This window comes from Artibeus jamaicensis, unplaced genomic scaffold (genome assembly GCF_021234435.1).
Source record: "Artibeus jamaicensis isolate MK-2021 breed Jamaican fruit bat unplaced genomic scaffold, CSHL_Jam_final contig_558, whole genome shotgun sequence".
Lineage (NCBI taxonomy): Eukaryota > Metazoa > Chordata > Mammalia > Chiroptera > Phyllostomidae > Artibeus > Artibeus jamaicensis.
This window is the reverse complement of record NW_026521886.1, coordinates 1,664,650-1,685,900: the sequence shown is the minus strand read 5'-3', so window position 1 is coordinate 1,685,900 and position 21,251 is coordinate 1,664,650. Positions and strand designations below refer to the sequence as shown.

Sequence of the window (21,251 nt, the reverse complement as noted above, 5' to 3'; positions counted from 1 at the left end):
CTTTTTCTGTATTTGAAATTGCACATGGGAAGAAAAATTGAATCTAGTATTTTTTTAGTATTTTATGGGTACTAAGCACAGTGCTTAGCAGGAAGTTTTAAGGGAGAACTGTTCTAAAATGGGCCCTTACCCTTGAGAGCTCACCGTCTGATGAGGGCAGAATTTAGTGACCGTGGTACTTCCTGAGTGCCACCCAGCCTGCTGCATGTAATTTTTAAGTTAAGCCACATAACAACTTTGTAAGGTGGGTTCTATTCGTTGCTCCATTTTACAGAGTAGAGAATTAAGGCACAGAGAGATTTGAAATTTGGTCCAAGTCCACAGCTAATGTCAGCGTGAGATTGAAGCCCACACACTCAGTTACCAGAGCTCCTGGGATCCCCCCAGTGTTCTACTTTACAATGAGTGTGACAGAGGAATGAGCAACATGCTGACCAAGCACAATACCTGTAGCCATCAAGGAGGGCTTCACGGAGGAGCTGACATTTACACTGGGTCTTCAAGGTGGAGTGACGGTTAAAGTTAAAGATGCAAATGTCCTTTCAGGTTAAAGACAGGTGGGAATGAGGCATAGGGCAGAGAATGGTGGCCAAACGAATCCGATGAGCAGGCAGGTCACCTGCAGAAATGAGGACGGATGAGCATGGACAGTTGTTAGGGAGGAGCTAGGCGAGTTTCAAGGAGTTCGTTATGTGGGAAATCCCAGTGTGACTGACTCTTTGCTGAGAAGGAACCAGACGAATGTCCCCAGCTTTTGAGTTTTGGCTGCTCTTTTCTGTCTGTGCCACATGGCACATGGCCATATTTAAGTCAGTGGCCTTATTTTTCTCCCTTCATTCCTTTTCAAAAGAACCCATTCTTTGTATATGCTGAAATGAAGCTACTGATCACATTTTAAAATAAAATTTTTTGGAAAATAAATTGAAAACTGAGCAAATATACACTGATTATCAAATATTCATCTAGTTTTGTGTAGGCCCGCAAGGTCAACATCCCCCGTGATGGGGAAGTCAAAAGTACTTTCAAGAACCACTGTCAGATATGCTAATTATTTCACTTCCACTCCCAATTTTTTTAAAATACATTTTGGTTTATTGACACAAGAACCATCACCTGCTATTTATCTCAAGTATCTATCTGGTGAGCTGAATCCAGATTACAAAGTGGAGCAGAAGAAAAAGATAACAATATGTTATTTGTACCAAGTATTTCCTTGGCTGCAGGATGTGTCAAAGAGAGCAAAGACGTCAAAGACATGTGTCAAAGACATCATTTTCTGTCTCTGTGATGTTGTAATGAATTCAAGATCATATTAAGCCTGGAACTATTGCCAAGCTTAGTGTTTATTTTGTCTGGTGAATTGTATCTGTAAGTCAGTAAACATAAACTTTGTGCATGAGGAAAATAATATTTATTCTTACATGGTGTAAATACCGTATCTATCTGATCCGTTTCTTTTCCTGCTCACCCAAACAACTCGTGGAATTTCTGAGGTGTGTATGAGACATGAGGGCAGCTAAGAGGCACATCCAAGCATACCCACCTCCTGTATCATGAAACAAGGATGCTGAGCTAAAAGCTTTGGAGATCCTTAAAGTAATCATTAAAATAATTAGTGTAGGAAGAGGGAAATATAATGAGAGTTATTAAAATGTACCATTGTCTATAAATTTTTATGATTACTGAGCATACTTATTATTATCACTTGGGGGCAGTAAAGAATGTTTTTTTTGATACATTTATGATGATAAGTCTTTAAAGCAAGCCATCTTACTGTGCTCTAATCCCCGGCAGAAGTAGACCAATCCACCCAAGAACACTTCACAGCTAAGATTCCACGAACAACTGAATTGGCAAAGACAACTCAGGGTAAATACTGTTTTTTCTACCTCTGGATAGTAACTCTTCTTTCTTCATTTTTAACCAGGAAATAAAATTTTTTTACAGAATGTAATTTCTCATCACAGTGAATTGATTGTTTTTTTCATTTCATAGGTGCAGCCACATAGGAATATCAGTGGAATGTAGGGAAACAAGTTTAGTCAGAGCTTTGCTTTTGAACGTAGGGTTGACCACATGATGCTGATAACTAACAATGAAAGCTCTCTTTTGTTATTAACTGACCTTCATTTACCTCATTTTCTACATCTGATAAATAAGAATCTTTATTACCCTCTTCCCCCTCCCTTTTCTCTCCTGTTTCTTCCTGTGTCTCCCAACTTGAGGGCCATCTTGCTGTTGTGGCCTCGGGAAGGAAACTCACCTGCACAGACTCCGTCTCACCTGCACAGACTCCGTCTCACCTGCGTGCTCTCAGAGAAACGTTTTATCCTGTCTGGGTTGTAACCGTCGTGGATTTCCAGGGCTTTCGTGTTTCCTTTCTTTTTTTCTCCGACTCCTCTTGCCCATCTCTGCCTCTTTCATGAGGAAGGAAGCCCATAAGACCAAAGCAAATAGTTTTCGAAGAGTGGGAAGACAGATTTATTCATTGTCAGTTATAATTTGAGGGTGGAGAGAATTTAGTGGAAGAAATTCAAAATGCAAGAGGAAATGTTAATAAAAGAAATCTAATTTTATGCTGTGTATTTTATAGTAAGTAGTGCCATACTTATTAAATAACTGTGACTGAGCACTATCACATAGGATAGTTCTTATAAATTTTCTATGTCATTTTTTACTTGTTTTAAATGTTTATTATTTACTTTATTACCCTTCTAATTATTAACTTTTTGTTTATTTATCAATCCACATAGAAGCTTAAAACACTGACAGCCCCCCTCATCTTCATTAGTAACAGATTAATGGATGTTTAGTCACGTTACATCTGTGTTCCAAGTACATTTTTATATGTTTATTTGTATGTTTTTGCAAACCGTTTAAATGTCTGGCTTAATAGAAGGTAGTTGGATTCTCATAATCAAGCACGTTAATTTTTGTAACAAAATAGATATACACATACAATAAATATGATAAATAAAGACTTCATTTCAGGTTGTGCTGCCAAATGAGAAAAAGGTTTTAGTTTTTTAGAGCTTTATAGATTCCAGAATTGAGGATAAAAGATCATAAGGCTGTTCTTTTTCATTGTTGTTTTTTGGAGGTGTTTCTTTTTTTTTTGCATTTTCTTACTTTAATGGGAATATCAGTAACATGTCACCATTACCAATGTATCTGGAATTTTTATCAAATTCCTTCTAGAACATGGTTTTATTAGAACTTTCACAGTTGATTGGATGTATGTCCAATACTTGATATCATTATATGAATTCTCTTAACATGTTCATATAACAGACTGTGCCAAGAACCTGGAGAGTGGCTCACCAGAGATTCATTTGCATGAGGTGACAAAGGACATCCTAGGAAAGAACCCGGCTTAGGGATGAGAGTAGCATCCAGGTCCTGGCCTGATAACCCTGCTGAGGAGCGGAGGGTCAGCTTTAGTGAAGGCCCACTGCGTGTCACTAGGAGCACCTTTCGGCGCAGTCCTCACAAACATGTGCCTGAGCTCCTTAGAAGAGGAGGCCAAACAACCGCTCTGTTTTCAATGTGCTCTGTCAGGTTTTGTTTTTAACATGAAGCGTCAGGAGCACAGGACAGCACACGACAATTTGACAGAGAAGCTTAGGGGTGAAATGTTCCTCTTGGTCTTTGCACTCTACCCATGTGCATCCCATGACCCTTCCAGTCCCTCAATCACGGGCCCACGGGCTCCAGAGACACCCCAGCACCGCTTCTCTGGGGCACCCTTGCTCCGTCATCCACCGAGATGATTCCCTGATGTGTTCTGCAGCCCTGAAATGCTCAAACTTTTCTCCTTTGCCTTCTCATCTCAATCCACACTAGAAATCCACTTGGTCGGAGGTATTTGGAGAATATTTTGATTATTTTACTCCTTTCAGCCCTCCGAAACTTACCCAAGCAAAGTTGAATACCCCTTCCCCTCTCCCAATACTGGGCAGAACATACATCATTCAAAGTGTTTCGTCCATGCTCCCTGTTTGTTTAGTTTTGATGTTGTCATCATACAGCATTTTTAATGTTCATTTTACATAGATTTTTTGAACAGTTACAAAGTCATCTTTTAAAATTATTTTTGTATTATTGGTCACCTAAGACTACATGGAGATGATGTTTACATAATAACATTGTCACCAAGCTCCTTTGTCGCCATTTTGTTCATTTGTTTGTTTCAGTTTATGATTGAAACTCTAGAGTAGCTTTCTCAAGACTGTGTGTTATCTGGTGGTCAGTGATGCGAGTAATTCACAGCCTAAATTTAAATTATATTTCAGTTCTTTTATAAAAGCTCTTTTTAGATTTAAGTAGTGACTGTGGAAAGTTTTTTTTCAATTCTGATCCTGTGGCTTTGAAATAATGAATATAGTGCTGATTATTTTTGTGTTCAGTTCTGTCTCTTTTCTGAATAAAGTCTTTAAATTTATACTTTTTTCTAAAGTGGGACTAATAAGAACCATGATCATTGTAGTTCTTTAAGTAAAAGCAATCTAACATGGAGGAAATGAACATGAAAAGCTGAAATATGTTCATTTGACAGAGAATCCTATCACTCTCAAAGAAAAGTAAAGAAAGGTGTTGGCTGGCCATCCTCACACACGGCAGGGTGTTGAGAATTTGTATTTTATAACGTCAGTATCTCTGTTCACTCTATTTATTACACTTCGAAAGGCCCACACTGAATCTTCAGAGAGTTGCAGTATGTGCCTGCTGTTTTTGGCCAGAAATATGGCAAAAATCTGCTCATCAGTCTTAACCTTGGAAGCTTATAAATGAGCTACATTCTAATCTGTTTTGCAGGTGTATTTTTTTTAATGTGAGGTAAGGCATTGCTGATTTATGGTTACATAAATACCCACTCAAGGTGAGAGCAAAACCAATGTAAAGATGTAATTTACTTACAAGTTTGCAGGAAAATGTCTCCATCCTTAGCTAATGTGTTATCGAGAAAGTTGGAGTTCAGAGGCAGCGTGCTGTGTGGAGGGAGCCGAGGAGGGAAGGGAAGAATGGACGAATTCTGGGATGAATGCATGTTTAAAACCTTAGGAAGCAAAAATATTTTAGCTGAGTTTCTCGTGAATTTGCCTGTTTACAGGAGTCGCTCATTTTTAAATTTATTCCAAAATTCTTCAGTAAGAGTCCTCACTCTGTTAGGTCCTGAATTACAGGGGCAGGAAGAGGCAAGGTGATGTGTTGGTCCCAGAGGGTCCCAGAGCTGGTAGTTCTTGCTCCCTGCTCTCTCTCGATGGGCAGGACAGCAGAGCTTATTTTCTCTCGTTCTGGGTCTGTAAACAATGACACTGACTGGTTATTCATTTCAGGGTCCATGAGTTAGTACATTTTGACAGAGATCACATTTTTACTTTTTTCTTCTTACCTACCTCAAAATATTTTACTTTTTGCCTTTCAAATTACTTGCCATTTTTGGCAAAATAACCTTTCACAGTGACTACCTAATTGAATGATGTGGACGGATGTATAGATGGATGGATGGGTGGACACGCAGATGGATACACGGATGATGAATGAATGGGTGGATGGATGGTTGGCTTCCTTAAATGTTTACCATATTACGCAACCATCTGGTAAAATGAATGCCCTTGAAAACCATGGACTAAATGATGACACCCTTTACACACATTAGAAATGACCTACCTCATGCTGACAATGTGCATCTTTAATATCCACTCATGAATATTTTCACTTGTTTTATTTGCCTTTAGCATCATTGTTGCGATGCATAATTGGAGGTTGCAGAACGTTCTTTGTGCTTTCATGTACAGAGTACAAGTTGTCGGTCCCTAGGGTTCTGAATCTCCATGCAGTGGGCTTTGGAGTGTGGGGTATTAAGCAAAGTGTTTCTGTGTTTCAGCACCACACAGATGGCACACTGCTCCTGTGAGGCCCAGAGTACCAGACAGACCGCACTCCAGACCTGGTGAGTGGTTTCTTTTTCTGATAACCTAAACAATCAGCACATCTGAGAAGATATAAAATGTATTGAAACAGTCAGATGCACCAAAGGAGAGCTATCTACTTGAACTGAAATAAGAGATATACAGAAATTCTGATCCTTGCAGAGAAGTAGAGAGGTAAGGATGAATCCACGGAAGTGAAAAGATTTGACTGAGGCTTTTAAGGAGGATCAGATTCAGAGACCGCTATGGACCTTCATCAATATAAAATTATTTTTAAATAGTATTTGTGTATAAATCACACATGCACATGCCTTCAGTCAGTCTTCCATGGCACTTACACATAGCATTAGCATTCTCTGTGACATATTAATTGCTTTAAAATGTTATTTATTTTTTAAGAAAAGATAGTCTCTTCAGTATAAAAAGCTCATATCTGAGAGAATATTTTTACTTGATTTCTTCTAATGATTAAAAAGTCCACATCCCTGGCTGCTGTGGCTCAGTGGATTGAGCACTGGCCTGTGAACCAAAGGGTCCCCGGTTCAATTCCCAGTCAGGGCATGTGCCTGGGTTGTAGGCTGGGTTCCCATTAGGGGATGCACCAGAGACAACCACACCTTAGTATTTCTTTCCCTCTCTTTCTCCCTCCCTTCCCCTCTGTCTAAAAGTAGAATAAGTACAGAGGAGAGGTTGGAAGGGCTAATGGGGGGGTAAAGAGGGAAGGGTTGTCAGAAACATGTATAAAGGACACATGGACAAAGCCAAAGGCAGAAAGGATCAAGGGTAGGATGTGGGGATGGCGGTGGTGGGGAGTAGTGCTGGGGGAAATGGAGACAGCTGTACTTGAACAACAATAAAAAATGAAAAAAATAAGCAGACTCAGTTTACAGGTTATAAGTAGCAAAAATAAAGTGATAATTACACACTGGAAAATACTTTAAATTTACTAAGTTCTCCAAAGGTTCTAGTATTTCCCTTACTGGAGCTTGTTAGGGAAGAGTTAGTTGAAGGGGTTGATTTGGTCCATGTAAATCACTTCTATGCTAAAGCATAAGTTGGACCACAGACTGAATTTTTCTGCCCTTTCCCCACTGTGTTTATAAAAGTCTTCTTGAAGTTCTAAATGATGAATCTGGCTTATAAATTAATGTTCTTGGTTGATATCTCTCCAGGCACATGGAAGAAAAAACAAATAACTATTTCTATCCTTTGATTTATGGAAAGCCTGTAAGTTTTAGAGAATCCTCCAAATCCTAAAGAGAGTTAGGCACAGAAGTCTTTTATAAACAACTATATCTCCACGTGACTTTTGTATCATAATAGCTGTTGAAAGCTGGTTATATTAAATGCTCCTACAAAATAATAAATAGAAGCAATAATGACGAACATTGACTGAGCACTTGCCATGTGTCCTGTTAGGTAGAGTTGAGGAACACATGAGAAAAGCTAGAAAGCAGACTCAAAGTCAAGCAATCAGGCTCCACTCTCTGCTGTCTTAACCATATGTACAGTTAGTGCTTTTCCTTAAAGAGTCATATAAGATAGGTCACCTCTGAAAGTTGTAGTAAGGTTATGGCTGTCAACAGAGCGGAAGGGAGACTCCAATGGTTTTATTTATTTTTTAAAATATATTTTATTAATTATGCCACTATAGTTCTATTCCCCCCTTCACTCACCTCCACCCTGAACACCCTCTCCCCCACCATTCCCCCCTTTAGTTTATGACCACGTGTCTCAAGTTCTTTAGATTCTATATTTCCCCTACTAGTCTTACCCTCCCCCTATCTATTTTCTACCTACCATCTATGCATAGAAATGAAGATCACATGAAGGGTTAGCAACAGGGGAGTGGGAGGAGGAGAAGGGGGGAGAAGGTACAGAAAATAAGTAGCATAGATGGTAGGTCCAATGGTTTTATTACAGTTCTGGGTTCAGTGATGGGCTTCTGCCAGAATTATCCAGGACCATCTGTACCTAGAAATTCATGCAAATGGACCATCAATTTATGAGTTATGAACCCAGGCCTTGAGAAATAAATACACTTCAAGTTTTGGTTTTTCATTACCAGAGGTAGTCCTGATTGTTCTTCATTTCCATTTTGGAATGAATCTAGTGCTTATAATTGAAGCAAGATATTTCCCATTTAAAAATATAAATTCCTTTGCCAGTTATTTTTTTCCAAGTCAAGTGATCAGACCAGAGTACAGACTCATGTCTCTATTTCCAAGTTCAAGCCTATGATTTTTATACCAGAATTGTGGTTTTTATATTTTGAATACTTTTTAGTAAGCCATTATTTTATTGCCCGGTTAAATGATTTACAGTTCTCTGGGAAATTTTGTTTTCCCTGGCTGCAAATTTTCATGAGAAATTGTCTGAACTATTTTCTTCTCACTCTGTTGTAGCTCTGAATAAGACAACTACAAGACCCAGCAGGCCCAGACCCAGCGGGCTGCCTGCAGGGGATGGGATGGGAACAGGTAATGATCACGCATTTGTTGTCTTTTGATGTTACCAACACTATAAATTTTTTCATTCAATTTTTATAATTTTGTTGAACTCTCACTTCAGTTTTTTTTTTACCAGTGTTGGAAGTTTTTAGCATAACAAATTGAAAATTGTGATGCATTCCAAATATCAAAGCTTCAAATGTCTCTGTAAATAAATATTAAAGAAGGATTTATCATTTTTCTAAATCCAGTCCACTAAATTATCTACCACACATAATCTTGATTCTTTAAAAGATCCTGACTATATATAAATTATTGAATTAAAATAGCAAAATAGCTGTGTTACCTAGTTTCAAAACACTTTCCATACACAGTCTGGGTCTTCGAGACTGAAATCACTTGGTTTTCAAGGTTATAATGTCACAATATGATTATAATTTTTTAAGAGACCTAAATTGGTTAGAAATCTGGAATATAATATTCAAATAAGAAGAGGAACTAATTGGCAGTTGATCACCCTCATTATAGTCACATCAATGTTTCCGTATCATTCAGCTTAATGAAGCACCACTGCCCCGACCCAGTGTCCGCTCTGGGAGTGGGTGTCACACGGATAACCAGGACGATTATCGGATAAAAGGTCTAACACCAAAAGGTCACTAAGTGGGTAAAGGATAGTTTCAGTTACAATATGAAATTGCATTATTCCCTTGTAATATTTTTAAATAGTATAAAATTTGTGCTTGTTTGTATTAAAAAAGCATAAAAATTACAATATATTTAATGATATATATTTAATTAACACATGATGGTTTCCTAATAAGAAAAAGATGTGAGTCATACCTGAAGCTGTTTCAGTGTGAAATCATTTCAATTTGTTTTAGAATGCATTTTTTGTACTAGGTTGTTACAATGTCTGAAGTTCTAGGAATTCACTTCCCTTCAAACCAAGTATTGAGACACCTTCTGTAAATTCCTGATTCATGAAAAGCAAGAAAGGATTCTAGTATCTATCTGTGCTCAGCTGCTCCTTTAATTTTTCCCAACTGTGGGATTAGGCAATGCATAGTTTCTCAAATTGACATAAACAATCTGGTTCTAAACAGAGCCAACTTCTTAATATTCAAAGTAATTCCCTCAAGTTTGTCTAAGTAAAAATAGAAGAAAGTATTTATGTCAACAAAGCAAATGAAAGGAACAAGTAGCTGTGATCAAATTTGAAAGCCTTCAACCTTCAGCACAATCAAGCATTGATTCTCACTTGGGAAATACTAATTGTTCTCCAGAGGGAAATAGAGAGTCATTATATTTTAGTTTATCAGCAATATAAACATTTTTTCAGTGCCACTTGTAACACAAACTGATATATATTTACCCTCTTTTGTAGATGAAGTCAACTATGTAAAAATAACTCATCTAATTAGCCTTGGATGACCCCCTAGTCAGGGTTTATTCTGTTTAATTAGTTGGTTGCTGGTAGAAAGGGGCTGGTGGGAACAGGTAAACAAAGCTGAGCTCATTCTTTGTCCTGTCCCTGCTCCACCTCCATCCCCAACAAAGCTGTGTTGTACCTAGTCTATGTCCTAATGTCTGTCTATTAGGATTTCTCTTCGGGGAAACACTTGCTCCCCACCTACAGGGAGTGAGGTCAGCACACAGTATTCAACTGTCAGCTCCTTCTTGGTCAGCCTCTCAAGATCTGGGTGGTACATTGCCTTGTCAACCACAATAATACAAGGTTGGTTCAACAGTCAAACAAATTAGTATAATTTACCACATTAACAGAGCAATGGAGAAAAATCATATGATCATCTCAATAAATACAAAAAACAGCCATTAGACAAAATTCAAAATTTATTCATGATGAACTCTCAGAAAACTAGAACTAGAAAAATTTTCCTCACTGATAAAGGGCATCTGTAAAAAACTTAGTTAACATCATTCTTAACAGTGAAAGTCAAAATATTTTTCCCCTAATATCAAGAATACAAACAAGGATTCCTATTTTTACCACATCTATCAAAAGTAGTAATGGAGTGTGTAGCCAATGCCATAGGGCAAGAAAATAAGTAAGTTGTCACAGTTGACATTATTTAGCATCTTATGAAAATTTAATAGCTCTCAGACTATTTGCCAAAGGAATAATATTTTGAAAAATTGATAAGAAAAACAATGTTTAAATATGTGCTTTCCCATGTTATAGATGTATATGAGTTTATCTTTCTTTGATTCTGCATAGTTTTGATCTGATTTGTTTACAGAAATGCAGGTATTCACATTTAGTTCATTTTCTTCTGTGACCCACTCTCTCATCAATACTCCCCTCTAGCCTCTATTAAGTCTTAGTGAGACAGCATTTCTGTGTCACCTAATTCCTTATCCAACTTTTGACATCTTGCCCAGAATACTTATCTTTACTATCCATCTTACATGTGTTTCCTATAGTTTTCCTTGCTGAAGTTTTCAGCCCAGATGCTTCATTTAAAAAATTAGTCGATAAAGGTGCATCGAGAATTTATAGGACTTATTCTTCATGGTCTTAAGTCTCTTAAGGTTGTGCTCTTTGAAGACTAAAGAAGAAAGATTCTAAGGCTTCAAAACTATCCACCTTTGATTACTTGGACCTCTATAAAAATTTTGCAGTGATTCCATAAACTACAGAAATCTTTAAACCATCTTGAGCTAAGTGTCTTATTTCATAACACCATTGCAGATATTTATTCCGCTTTATGTGCATTCCATACCTATATGCATAAATATTCTCCATCTCAAAGTTAGAAAGTATCAAGAGGTTGGGATTTTAGGTAGGCCATTGTTCCAACATCTCTTTTTTCATGGTTTCTAGAGTTGTGTTCTAGAAACTTAGAACACAGCTTAACTGATGTGTTCTACATATTATAAGCAACTTGAAATCTGATTCCAGAGATGCGGCAAGCAGGCGCTAGATTGGGGGGGTCACATAACCGCAGCCCACATACCAAATCCAGCACACTCTTTACTTTTGTAAATAAAGGGTTCTTTATTCACAAAATATAGCTTGCTTTCACAATGTGGCAGAGTTGAATAGTTGTGACACAGATGTATGGCCCACAAAGCTGAAAATAGTTACTGTCTGACTCTTGACAAAAAGTTTTCTGACTCGGTGCTAGACAGTCTTTCAACTTTCTCCCTACAGAAGACAGCTGTTCAGTTGTGCAGCTATTATTTCATTTCATCAACATTTATTGAAGGCCCAGTATATACCAGATAAAGTAATTTGGAAACCACCTTGACATATGTGGTTTGGCATATATGTTCAATATCTGGAACCCAGACTCCCTTCTCTACATCCTACTAAGCTGTACTTCACTGTCCCCACTTGGAGTGTGCTTGACATCCAGAACCCAGACTCCTGGGTGAGAAATGTGTTTGAGCTGTGGCTAAACTTCCAGTCTGCTGGCTCATCACCCCTGACTTTTTAGCTAAGTGCTAAGATTTGGAGACAAGCATGAGGAGAGCAGTTATCCACATATACTACCACATTTTGGTTGCAAGAAATAGTCTCTGATACATTTGGAAACTGATGTCCAGTTTACTATGTTTCTTGCAAAGTTTTTGTTACCATGGTTAAAAATACCTGAATTATTATTCATTTTTGACAATAAATTCCTAAGCAGTGAACTACCTAAATCCAGAAATTTTTGGAGAACTCACATTAGGCCATAGAGCTCATGGTGAAGCTCAAGTGTTGGTGCTTCTAAATCCAACTCTGCACTTTAGAAAATATGTGGATTAATCCTGCCTAAGAGAAAAAGAATTTAGGTCACAGCCTGGGCCAGAATGGCTGATTATGTGCCAATTCCCGAGGATGCTTTCTCTAGTCTATCTCTTACTGGCTTCCTCCTTTTCTTCCCATTTCCTTTCAGCTCCCTTTGGCCTTCCCTTGCTCCCATCAGATTCAGGGAAACAGAAGTTCACTGGTCTCCAGCTCTGTGCTCACAGTATTGCTTAGCTGGCATGCAAACCACAGCAAGGTGGACACCAGGCCAGAACTGGAGTTCAGTTTCCTGTCCCCGGTTCAACATGCTGTCCCTGAGCCTTGGGGTTGCTTTTTGCAGGGCTTTTACCAACATTCTCACCTACCACCAGCTTGTATCTGTTCTACAGGCTAGCAAAAATCCAGTTTGTCAGCTGATACTTTATTGATCTGGGTATTTACTTTTAAGGATTATAACAGTATGACGCTTCTGTCTCTACATATGCAGAAAGTAAGAGAAAATGCCTGGCTTCTGCTGATTTCTCCCTTAATTAGAAGCCAGAGGAGTTTATATTGATGGTCTAATTCATAAAGTAATCTACAGAATTTTTGGTTCCCTCCTAGATCTGCGTTTCACCAGCCTGTGGCTTGGTGAATCTGGTATGTGCCTGGGGTGGGGGGGCTGCTGTCAGCCTTGTGGTGTGGCTGGATGATGCATGCCTACCAGTCATTGCATTGAGCCCTTACACAGTGGTGGCATTTTATACTACCCGAAAGACAGAGTATAGGACTCTAGGACTAACATCACTTAGAGTCATTGTAAGGAACAAAAGAGGAAGAAAATGACAAGAGAGACAGTACTCTGTACTAGCCCACTTAGGGTTTAAGAGATAGGCTTAAGAGCCAGGCACATGCGGGTCTGAATCCCACCACTTCTAGCTGTGAGGCCATGGGCAAGTGCTTAACCTGCTCTTGCCTTGCATTTCTTCATCAGTGGAACCTGGGTGGTGTCACCCACACAGAAAGTTTCGAAGGATCAAATCAGATAAGGAACATGAACAGTGCCTGCACAGTATCAAATCAAAATACTTATGATTTTTTTAAGGGTAGGAAAATTTGGAGAAAGGCTGTGAAGAAGTATGCTGCAGGTACACACAGCCTACTAGCCTTCTACAGTATAGAACACATTTTTTTACCCTTGAACACTAGTGGTAAATCAAATCTCACCAAGCCAGGTTATCCCAGTGACCCAGATGAAAGTATTTTCCATTTCCCTGTGCTGTGCCCAGAGCAACCACCCACATGAGTCATTTCCCTGGCCCCTTACCGCTGACAGCAGGGCAGGGGAAGGAAACTAATGATCTGTGTGTTTTCACCATGCCTGTGGGGTTAGCCACAAAATAGTCATTGACCCCAGAAACATTTCTTTTCCTACCACAAATAGGCACCAATTAATTCATGGCTCCATATAAACATTCACCGTAATTTTATATATTTCTTTTATTCAAGAATCAGAGTATAGGTTGTAACATTAGGGTTTTTAAATTAATGTGATCATTGTTATTATAATGTTAATTATAATGTTGATTATAACAATACTAATTATAAGGTTAATTTATGTTATAATACTTATAGTTAATATAATTTCATAAATGAGTGGGAATATCATCCAGTGTTGGGCAAGCAAAGCTCTTATGGCATATTTAATTTAATGACATGTGGTTTTGGTTGTGTTTGTCATTGCTGATGTACTAACTAGTATATTAGTGAAATGTTTTTATTTTTTAATCAGTGCATTTGTAAAATCCTGAAAGTATGGATTGTTTTTTCAGGATGAACCATTATATCTAACGTGATATTTACATTTTAGGTTTAAAAAATACCTGTTTCTAATCCTTCTTCTTTTTTTAAAGTATATCCTATTGATTATGCTGTTATAATTTCCCAATTGTTCCTCCTTTATCCCCCCTCCACCCTGTACCCCCCAACCCTCCAGCATTCCCACTCCCTTAGTTCATGTCCATGGTTTGTACATATAAGTTCTTTGAGTTCTCTCTTTCCTATACCATTTTTTACCTCTCCCCATCTATTTAATGCCTACCCATTAGGCTTCTTATTCCCTGTACCTTTTCTCCACTATTCCTCCCTTCTCCCTCCCCACTGAAAACCTTCCATGTGATGTTTATTCCTCCGATTCTGTTCCTGTTCTAGTTGTTTGCTTAGTTTTTGTTGGTTTTCTTTCTTTTATTATTTTTAGGTTCATTTGTTGGTAGTTGTGAGTTTGTGCCCATTTTACTTTTTATGTTTTTGATCTTCATTTTCTTACATAAGTCCCTTTAACATTTCATGTAAGAATGGCCTGGTGATGATGAACTCCTTTAACTTGACCTTAACTGGGAAGCACATTATCTGCCCTTTCATTCTAAATGAAAGCTTTGCTGGATAGTCATCTTGGATGCAGATTCTTGCCTTTCATGACTTCCAATACTTCTTTCCAGCCCCTTCTTGCCTATAAGTTTTCTTTTGAGAAATCAGCTGATATCCTTATGGGCACTCCTTTGTAAGTAACTCTTTCCTCTTGCTGCTTTTAAGATTCTCTCTTTGTCTTTAATCTTGGGTAACTTAATGATGATGTGCCATGGTGTGTTTCTCTTTGGGTCCAACTTCTTCCAGCTTTTCTGGGCTTTTTGGACTTCCTGAAAGTCTATTTCTTTCACCAGACTACGGGAGTTTTCCTTCACTATTTGTTTAAATACATTTTTAATTTCTTGCTGTTGTTCTTCTCCTTCTGGAACCCCTATAATTCAGATATTGGAACATTTCAGGCTGTCCCAGAGGTTTGTAAGTCTCTCTTCACTTTTTTTCAATTCTTGTTTCTTCATTCTGTTCTGGTTGGATGTTTATTTCTCCCTTTGTTCCAAATCATTGATTTGAGTCCTGGTTTCCTTCCTGTCACTGTTGGTTCTCTGTTGGTCATTTTAGGTATCTTTCATTTGTTCTTTCATTTTTTGACTAAGCTCAATCAGTTGTGTGAGCATTTTGATGACCAGGGCTTTAAATTCTCCACCAGTTAGGTTGGCTATCTCCTCCTTGCTCAGCTCTCTGTCTGAGGCTTTGCTCTGTTCCTTCATTTGGGCCCCATTTCTTTGTTCCGGGCACCTGTTAAGTTCTAAGTAGGCGGGGCCTTAGGGATTCACCAGGGCGGGGGAACCCTCATTGCTGTGCTTGGCGCTGCCTGTGGGAGAGGGACCAAAGAGGGTGCAGTGCAACTCCCCTGCTTGTCTCTAGCCTACTTTTCAATGAACTCTCCTATAAGGCAGGGAGTTTCTCTCACAGAGGCAACCACTCTAGTCCACAGCAGACTCTGAGTCTCAGTTTCCCCTTAAGTCAGCCCCTCCCTTGCAGGCTGCTGCCTCACCAGTTTCTCTGCCAGCCCTGCCCCCATGCTCTGCAGCCTCACTGCAGTGTCTCTCCGTCCTCGACCTCACTGGTCTGGTTGTTCTGGTTGTTCTTTTCCTTAATTCCTTGGTTGTCAGAGTTCCATGCAGTTTTATTTTCTGGCGCTTCTGGTGGTTTATTGCTTTTAGATCAGTTGTTATTCTCCTTTTGGTTGTGTGAGGATGCAGAGGGTTTCTACCTCCACCTCCATCTTGGCTGGAACTCCTCTGTTCTTTCATAGTGAAGACTATCAGCCACATCAGGGAAGATTATTTTATACTGTAAAAGAATGAGAATGAGAATAAGAACAGGATGAAACCTAAACTGGTATTCTCAACCACTAGGGTAGCCGCCCAGACTCCAGGCATGAGTATTTAGATGAATGGCTGAGTAATAACCACTAGATTATGTTGGAAAAATTTAGGAGATAAAATATCACACAAAGTAATTTTCAGATTAGTTTCTTTCAAATTGCTATTTGGAGTTCTAGGCCTGCCCAGGATTAACCTACAAACCTCAAAGGTATAGTTCCAGTTTTTGGCCTAACCAGTATGAGAGCCAAGGCCTCTCCAGAATATTTTACAAGTCAATCCATTAAGTATAAACCCAAACACATTGGAATTTTATGGGTTTTTTTATGGGAGTAAAGGGACTGGAGGAAAATTTTTGAAACCACAAAATGTACCCATGAATATTGGAAAAGAATGGCTGGTCACTGTGGGTGAACCTCCTGCTGAGGCAGCACTGCCCAGGGAGGCAGTTCAGGCAACACGGAAAATTAAGACAGAAACCACAATCCACAATCAAATGTTAACTCTTCAGGGAAAACATCACAACCAATGAAGGTAGCCCTTTGAAATTTTTCTATTTGCAGTTGGGAAAAGCTAATTAATATGTCTGGACACAAAATCACCAGTGTCCCTGCTCTATAAAGAATGCACATTATCACTGATGACTCTGCCAAGTTTCCATGAATAAGAACATTTAGCACATTTTTGCTATATATTTATTCCCTTTACTTATCTCTGCTTATAGGGGTCAAGGAAGTACCATTGAGTGCTGATAGAAATATGTCCATGAACTTCACCCACTTCACAAAGAAACCAGGTAAGGGAAAGGATGCTGACTCCTTTACTCAGCTCTGGGCTGGAACATGGGCGGTAATGGCAGTACCACTGGTTGCAGTGACAGCAGCATCTGCGTGACCCCAAAGCATCAGAGCCATGCTAACAGGACATGGGGATTGCTAGGAAAGCATTCCCAAATCTTGTATTTGGGGGAAGGAAAAGTGCTCTGTGCACAATTAAACATTAATAAGAACCTCTAATGGGGTACCACTTGAATAATTTCTTTGTTTAATGTTCCAATGAGCCACAATACACAAATGCTGATGAGTCACTGTGGGTTCTAGCCTTCATCATGTTCAAGTTTTATTCTTCTGTGCTTTATTACAATATTCTTTTGCCTGAAATGACTTATGTTTCTAATTGACAAATATGCTGTATATTTTAGGCCAAATTATGTAATAACTGGTTACTTGGAATATCTTTGCATCAAATGAGAACTCTGTGCTTTTTGAAAAGATCCTGTGAAACCACTGTGGTGTATTGATATCGGGACTGCAGATCTGTGTTCTGTGAGCACCATGTACTCTCCCCAAACACACACTCCCTCCTCTCCTAAGGAGTACTTACAGCCACGGGGCATTTTCCTATATTGTCAATTATACATGATGATTTTTAAGTCAACATTATTATGCCTAGAAAAAAAATGAATTTTTTAAAGTATATTTTATTGGTTAGGCTATTATAGTTGTCCTTATATTTTCCCCTTCACCCCCCCTCTGCCTGGTACCACCCTTCCCTCCAGCAATCCTCTCCTTTAGTTCCTGTTCATGGGTCATGCATATAAGTTCTTTGGCTTCTTCATTTCCTATAATGTTCTTAATATGCCCCTGTCTATATTGTACCTACCAGTTATGCTTCTTAACCCCTGTACCTTTTTCCTCATCTTCCCCCATCCCCCTCCCCACTGATAACCCTCTATGTGATCTCCATTTCTATGATTCTCTTACTGTTCTAGTTGCTTGCTTAGTTTATTTTTGTCTTTGTTGTTTTAGGTTCAATTGTTGATAGTTGTGACTTTGTTGTCATGTTACTGTTCACAGTTTTGATCTTTTTCTTAGATAAGTCCCTTTAACAGTTCATATAATGAGGGCTTGGTGAAGATGAGCTCCTTTAGCTTTACCTTGTCTGGGAAACATTCTATCTGCCCTTGAATTCTAAGTGATAGCTTTGCTGGATAGAGTAATCTTGGTTGTAGGCCCTTACTTTTCCTCCCTTTGAATACTTCTTGCCAGTTCCTTCTTGCCTGCAAAGTTTCTTTTGAGAAATCAGCTCATAGTTTTATGGGAACTCCTTTGTAGGTAACTCTCTTCTTTTCTCCTGCTGCTTTTAAGATTCTCCCTTTATCTTTACCCTTTGGCATTTTAATTATGATGTGTCCTGGTGTGGCCCTCTATAAGTCCAAATTGTTTGAGACTCTCTGTGCTTCCTGGACTTTTATGTCTATTTCCTTCACCAAAGAGGGAAGTTTTCTTTCATTATTCTTTCAAATAAGTTGTTAATTTCTTGCTCTTCCTCTTCTCCTTTTGTCATTCCTGTGATTTGAATGTTGGCATGTTTGGAGATGTCCCAGAGTCTTCTTATTCTCTCCTTGGTATTTTTTTATATTCTTATTTCTTCATTCTATATTGGTTGACTGTTTATTTCTTCTTTATGTTCAAAATCATTGATTTGAACCCAACCTTCCTCCCCTTCACTGTTGGTTCCCTGTGGATTTTTCTTTTTTTTTTCTGTTTCTTTTTTGCTAAGAATTTTTAAAATTTAATTATTGTTCAAGTACAGTTTTCTATCTTTTACTCCCATCCCAGTCTACCCCACCCCCAGTGCTCCCCACCTCCCTCCCATTTCCCCCTTGCCCCTCCTTAGTTTTGTCCATGTGTTCTTTATACTTGTTCCTGTGAATCCTTTCCCTTTTCCCCCTGAAATTCTCTCCCCTCTCGTCCCTGTCAGCCTGTTCTGTATTTCAGTGTCTTTGGTCATATTTTGCTTGCTTGTTTGTTTTGTTGTTTAGGTTCCTGTTAAAGGTGAGATCATATGGTGTTTGTCTTTCACCGCCTGGCTTATTTCACTCAGCATAATGCTTTCCAATTTTCCAGATTTTTCTTTATTTCACTTAGTGTGTTCTTCCCATATGTGTTTGCCATACTTAATGAGATCTCTGAGCATCCTTATCACCAGTGTTTTGAACTCTGCATCAAATAGGTTGGTTATCTCCATTTCATTTAATTCTCTTTCTAGAGTTTTGATCTGTTTTTTCATTTGGGCCATATATTTCTTTGTCTCCTTAATTTAGCAGCCCCCTTGTGTTTGTTTCTGTGTATCAGGTAGAGCTTCTTTGACTCCCTGCTTGGTGCACCTGTTACACTGTAAGGGGCAGAGCCTTAGGTATTTGCCAGGGTGGGGCAACCTACTTCCCCACTTTGTGGCACTGTGTGTGGGGGAGGGATTGGAGAGAAACAATGCTGCTTGCTTAGCTCATGCCCCTTTATCAGTCACTTCCTTCGCTTCCCATATGCAACTGGCAGCCTTCTAGTGGCTGCCCTGGGGCTGAATCCCAGAGAAGGTGGGTTTCCGTATATTCTAGGACCATGCAGGTTCTTTAAACTGACTTTCCTGAGAGACGAGCAGTTTCTTCTACCACCCCAACCCCCACTGGTTTTACAGCCAGAAGTTATAAGGCTTTATTTTTCTGGTGCTGGAACTCTGGCTGCGCCGTCTGGCCTGGGGCTGGGATCACTTGCTCCCCAAACTCCCACCCCCACCAGTTTTTACCCACTACACATGAATGTAGAACTGCCTGCTCCCCTGGCCCCCACTGCTGCCGCCTTGCCCCTGCCACACCACTTCCTGTCCACCCTGACTCCTCATCTCTGCCCCTCCTTCCCATCCGGATGAGTATTTCTTCTTTAAATCCTCGGTTGTTGGGTTTCCATACAGTTTGGTTTTCTGGCAAGTCTAGTTGTTTTTAGTTTTGAAGTTAGTTGTGATCCTTCTTAAAGTTGTGCAAGGAGGCAAAGCACGTCTACCTATGCCTCTATCTTGGCCGGAAGTTCAAGATGAATTTTTAAGCTGTAACACAGATTTAAAAGATAATTTGGGTTAAAGTAAACCACTTCATGCATCTCTAGCCAGCCTTTGTGCGAAGTAGACATTTTGTGCAATTCTTAGATGTTACCTCTTCCCTCCATCCTTTAGGTAGGCTGTGTACAAAAATGTGCCTTTCCTCTGGGCTGGCAACTTTGCACCAGAGCTCATGAGCAGTAGCAGAGTGAGCAGTAAACTTTGGCTCCCACTTAACACACCTCTGACCAGGTGCCCTTGTACAGTGCACACCCATTCACAGTGCCCTTGCTCTCTATGAGCACCAGCTTATAGTAGCTTCTGCCATTGGAGCTTTTTTGCTGTAAATTCTGAAAGTGTTTGTTTAATTATAATTACACAATGGATTTGGGAATGGAGCAGATCACCTACTAAAAGAGAAATATACACTAAAAATTTCAAGCTAGATGGTATAAGAATTGTAGTCTTAAAAATCAAAAGCTATAGGAGGCAATGAAGCTCAGAAATGCTACTGTTGAGACTATATGGTAGGGGTGTCAGACTCTTTTTCACTGGGGACCACATTAGCCTCACGGCTCAAGGTTGCCTTCAAAGGGCCAAATATATGTAATTTTAGGACTGTATAAATGTAACTACTCCTTAACAGTTAAGCAAGAGCTCAGCACTGCCGCTGGCTAGAAACAAGGTGGAGGGCCAGATAAGACAAGGTGGAGGGCCAGATTCAGCCCGCAGGCCTTGCGTTTGCCATCTGTGCCATGTGGGAAACTAAGGATGTTGCGCTCTCTATAACTGTACAGCCTTTCAAAAGGCAAATACACCTATACATTTCTGCCTGTAACTAGAGGATGCTTTTTTCTTTTACTAATGTGCTTCATTATCCCTTGTACTTTACAATCATTACTTTAGAAAAATATCAGAAATTACTCAAGCAGTTTTCTGCAGAATCTATTCTCTGTCATTCAGTTACTATTTATCAAACATTATATTTTTGGAAACCTGTCATTTTCATAGTGCGAATACTTATGACAACTTTATCTGTATTATAATCTCTTAGCTACTATTCCAGGCACCCGCCGCCCGCCCTGGGCACTTAGGCCCACACCCCCACGACGAAAACCTTTACCGCCAAACAACGTCACTGGGAAGCCGGGAAGTGCAGGTATGTCAGTCACACACATTTCCTTCTCCCTCCATGATTTCAGTTGTCCTATCCAACCACAAGCCCTTCTGGGTGTACTAACTCGGGCAATGGACAAGCCCATGGTGATTGTGATACATCCCCGTGTTGGCCCTGAAGACTGGATGTTGTAAATAGCTTCGGGCACTCATGTCCTGATTCCGGGTGGGTGGGTTGAAAGAAACAATCTATGAGCATCCAAGCCAGTGTGTCTGCTTAGAGCAAAGACAGACACCAACTCAGCCCCTTGCAGAAGTGGATTATTTGGGGCAGATATTGTACTGGGTTGGCCAAAATGTCTATTTAGTTTTTTTCTGTAAAATAAAAGACACA

General features: G+C 39.4%; 1 protein-coding gene across 19 annotated transcripts in view; it reads left to right on the top strand.

Moving 5' to 3' along the window:
- The window catches only part of ABI3BP (ABI family member 3 binding protein), a 243,178-nt gene that overhangs the window by 182,198 nt on the left and 39,729 nt on the right, over positions 1–21,251 (top strand). For 18 of the 19 annotated variants that reach the window (XM_053670249.1, XM_053670259.1, XM_053670260.1 and 15 more), the window contains 5 exons: positions 1,795–1,869; positions 5,888–5,953; positions 8,339–8,413; positions 16,593–16,664; positions 20,796–20,900. In XM_053670249.1, coding sequence (XP_053526224.1) covers positions 1,795–1,869; positions 5,888–5,953; positions 8,339–8,413; positions 16,593–16,664; positions 20,796–20,900 — 393 coding nt within the window. The remainder of the gene's footprint in view (positions 1–1,794; positions 1,870–5,887; positions 5,954–8,338; positions 8,414–16,592; positions 16,665–20,795; positions 20,901–21,251) is intronic. The other variant, XM_053670248.1, reaches the window with a different exon arrangement.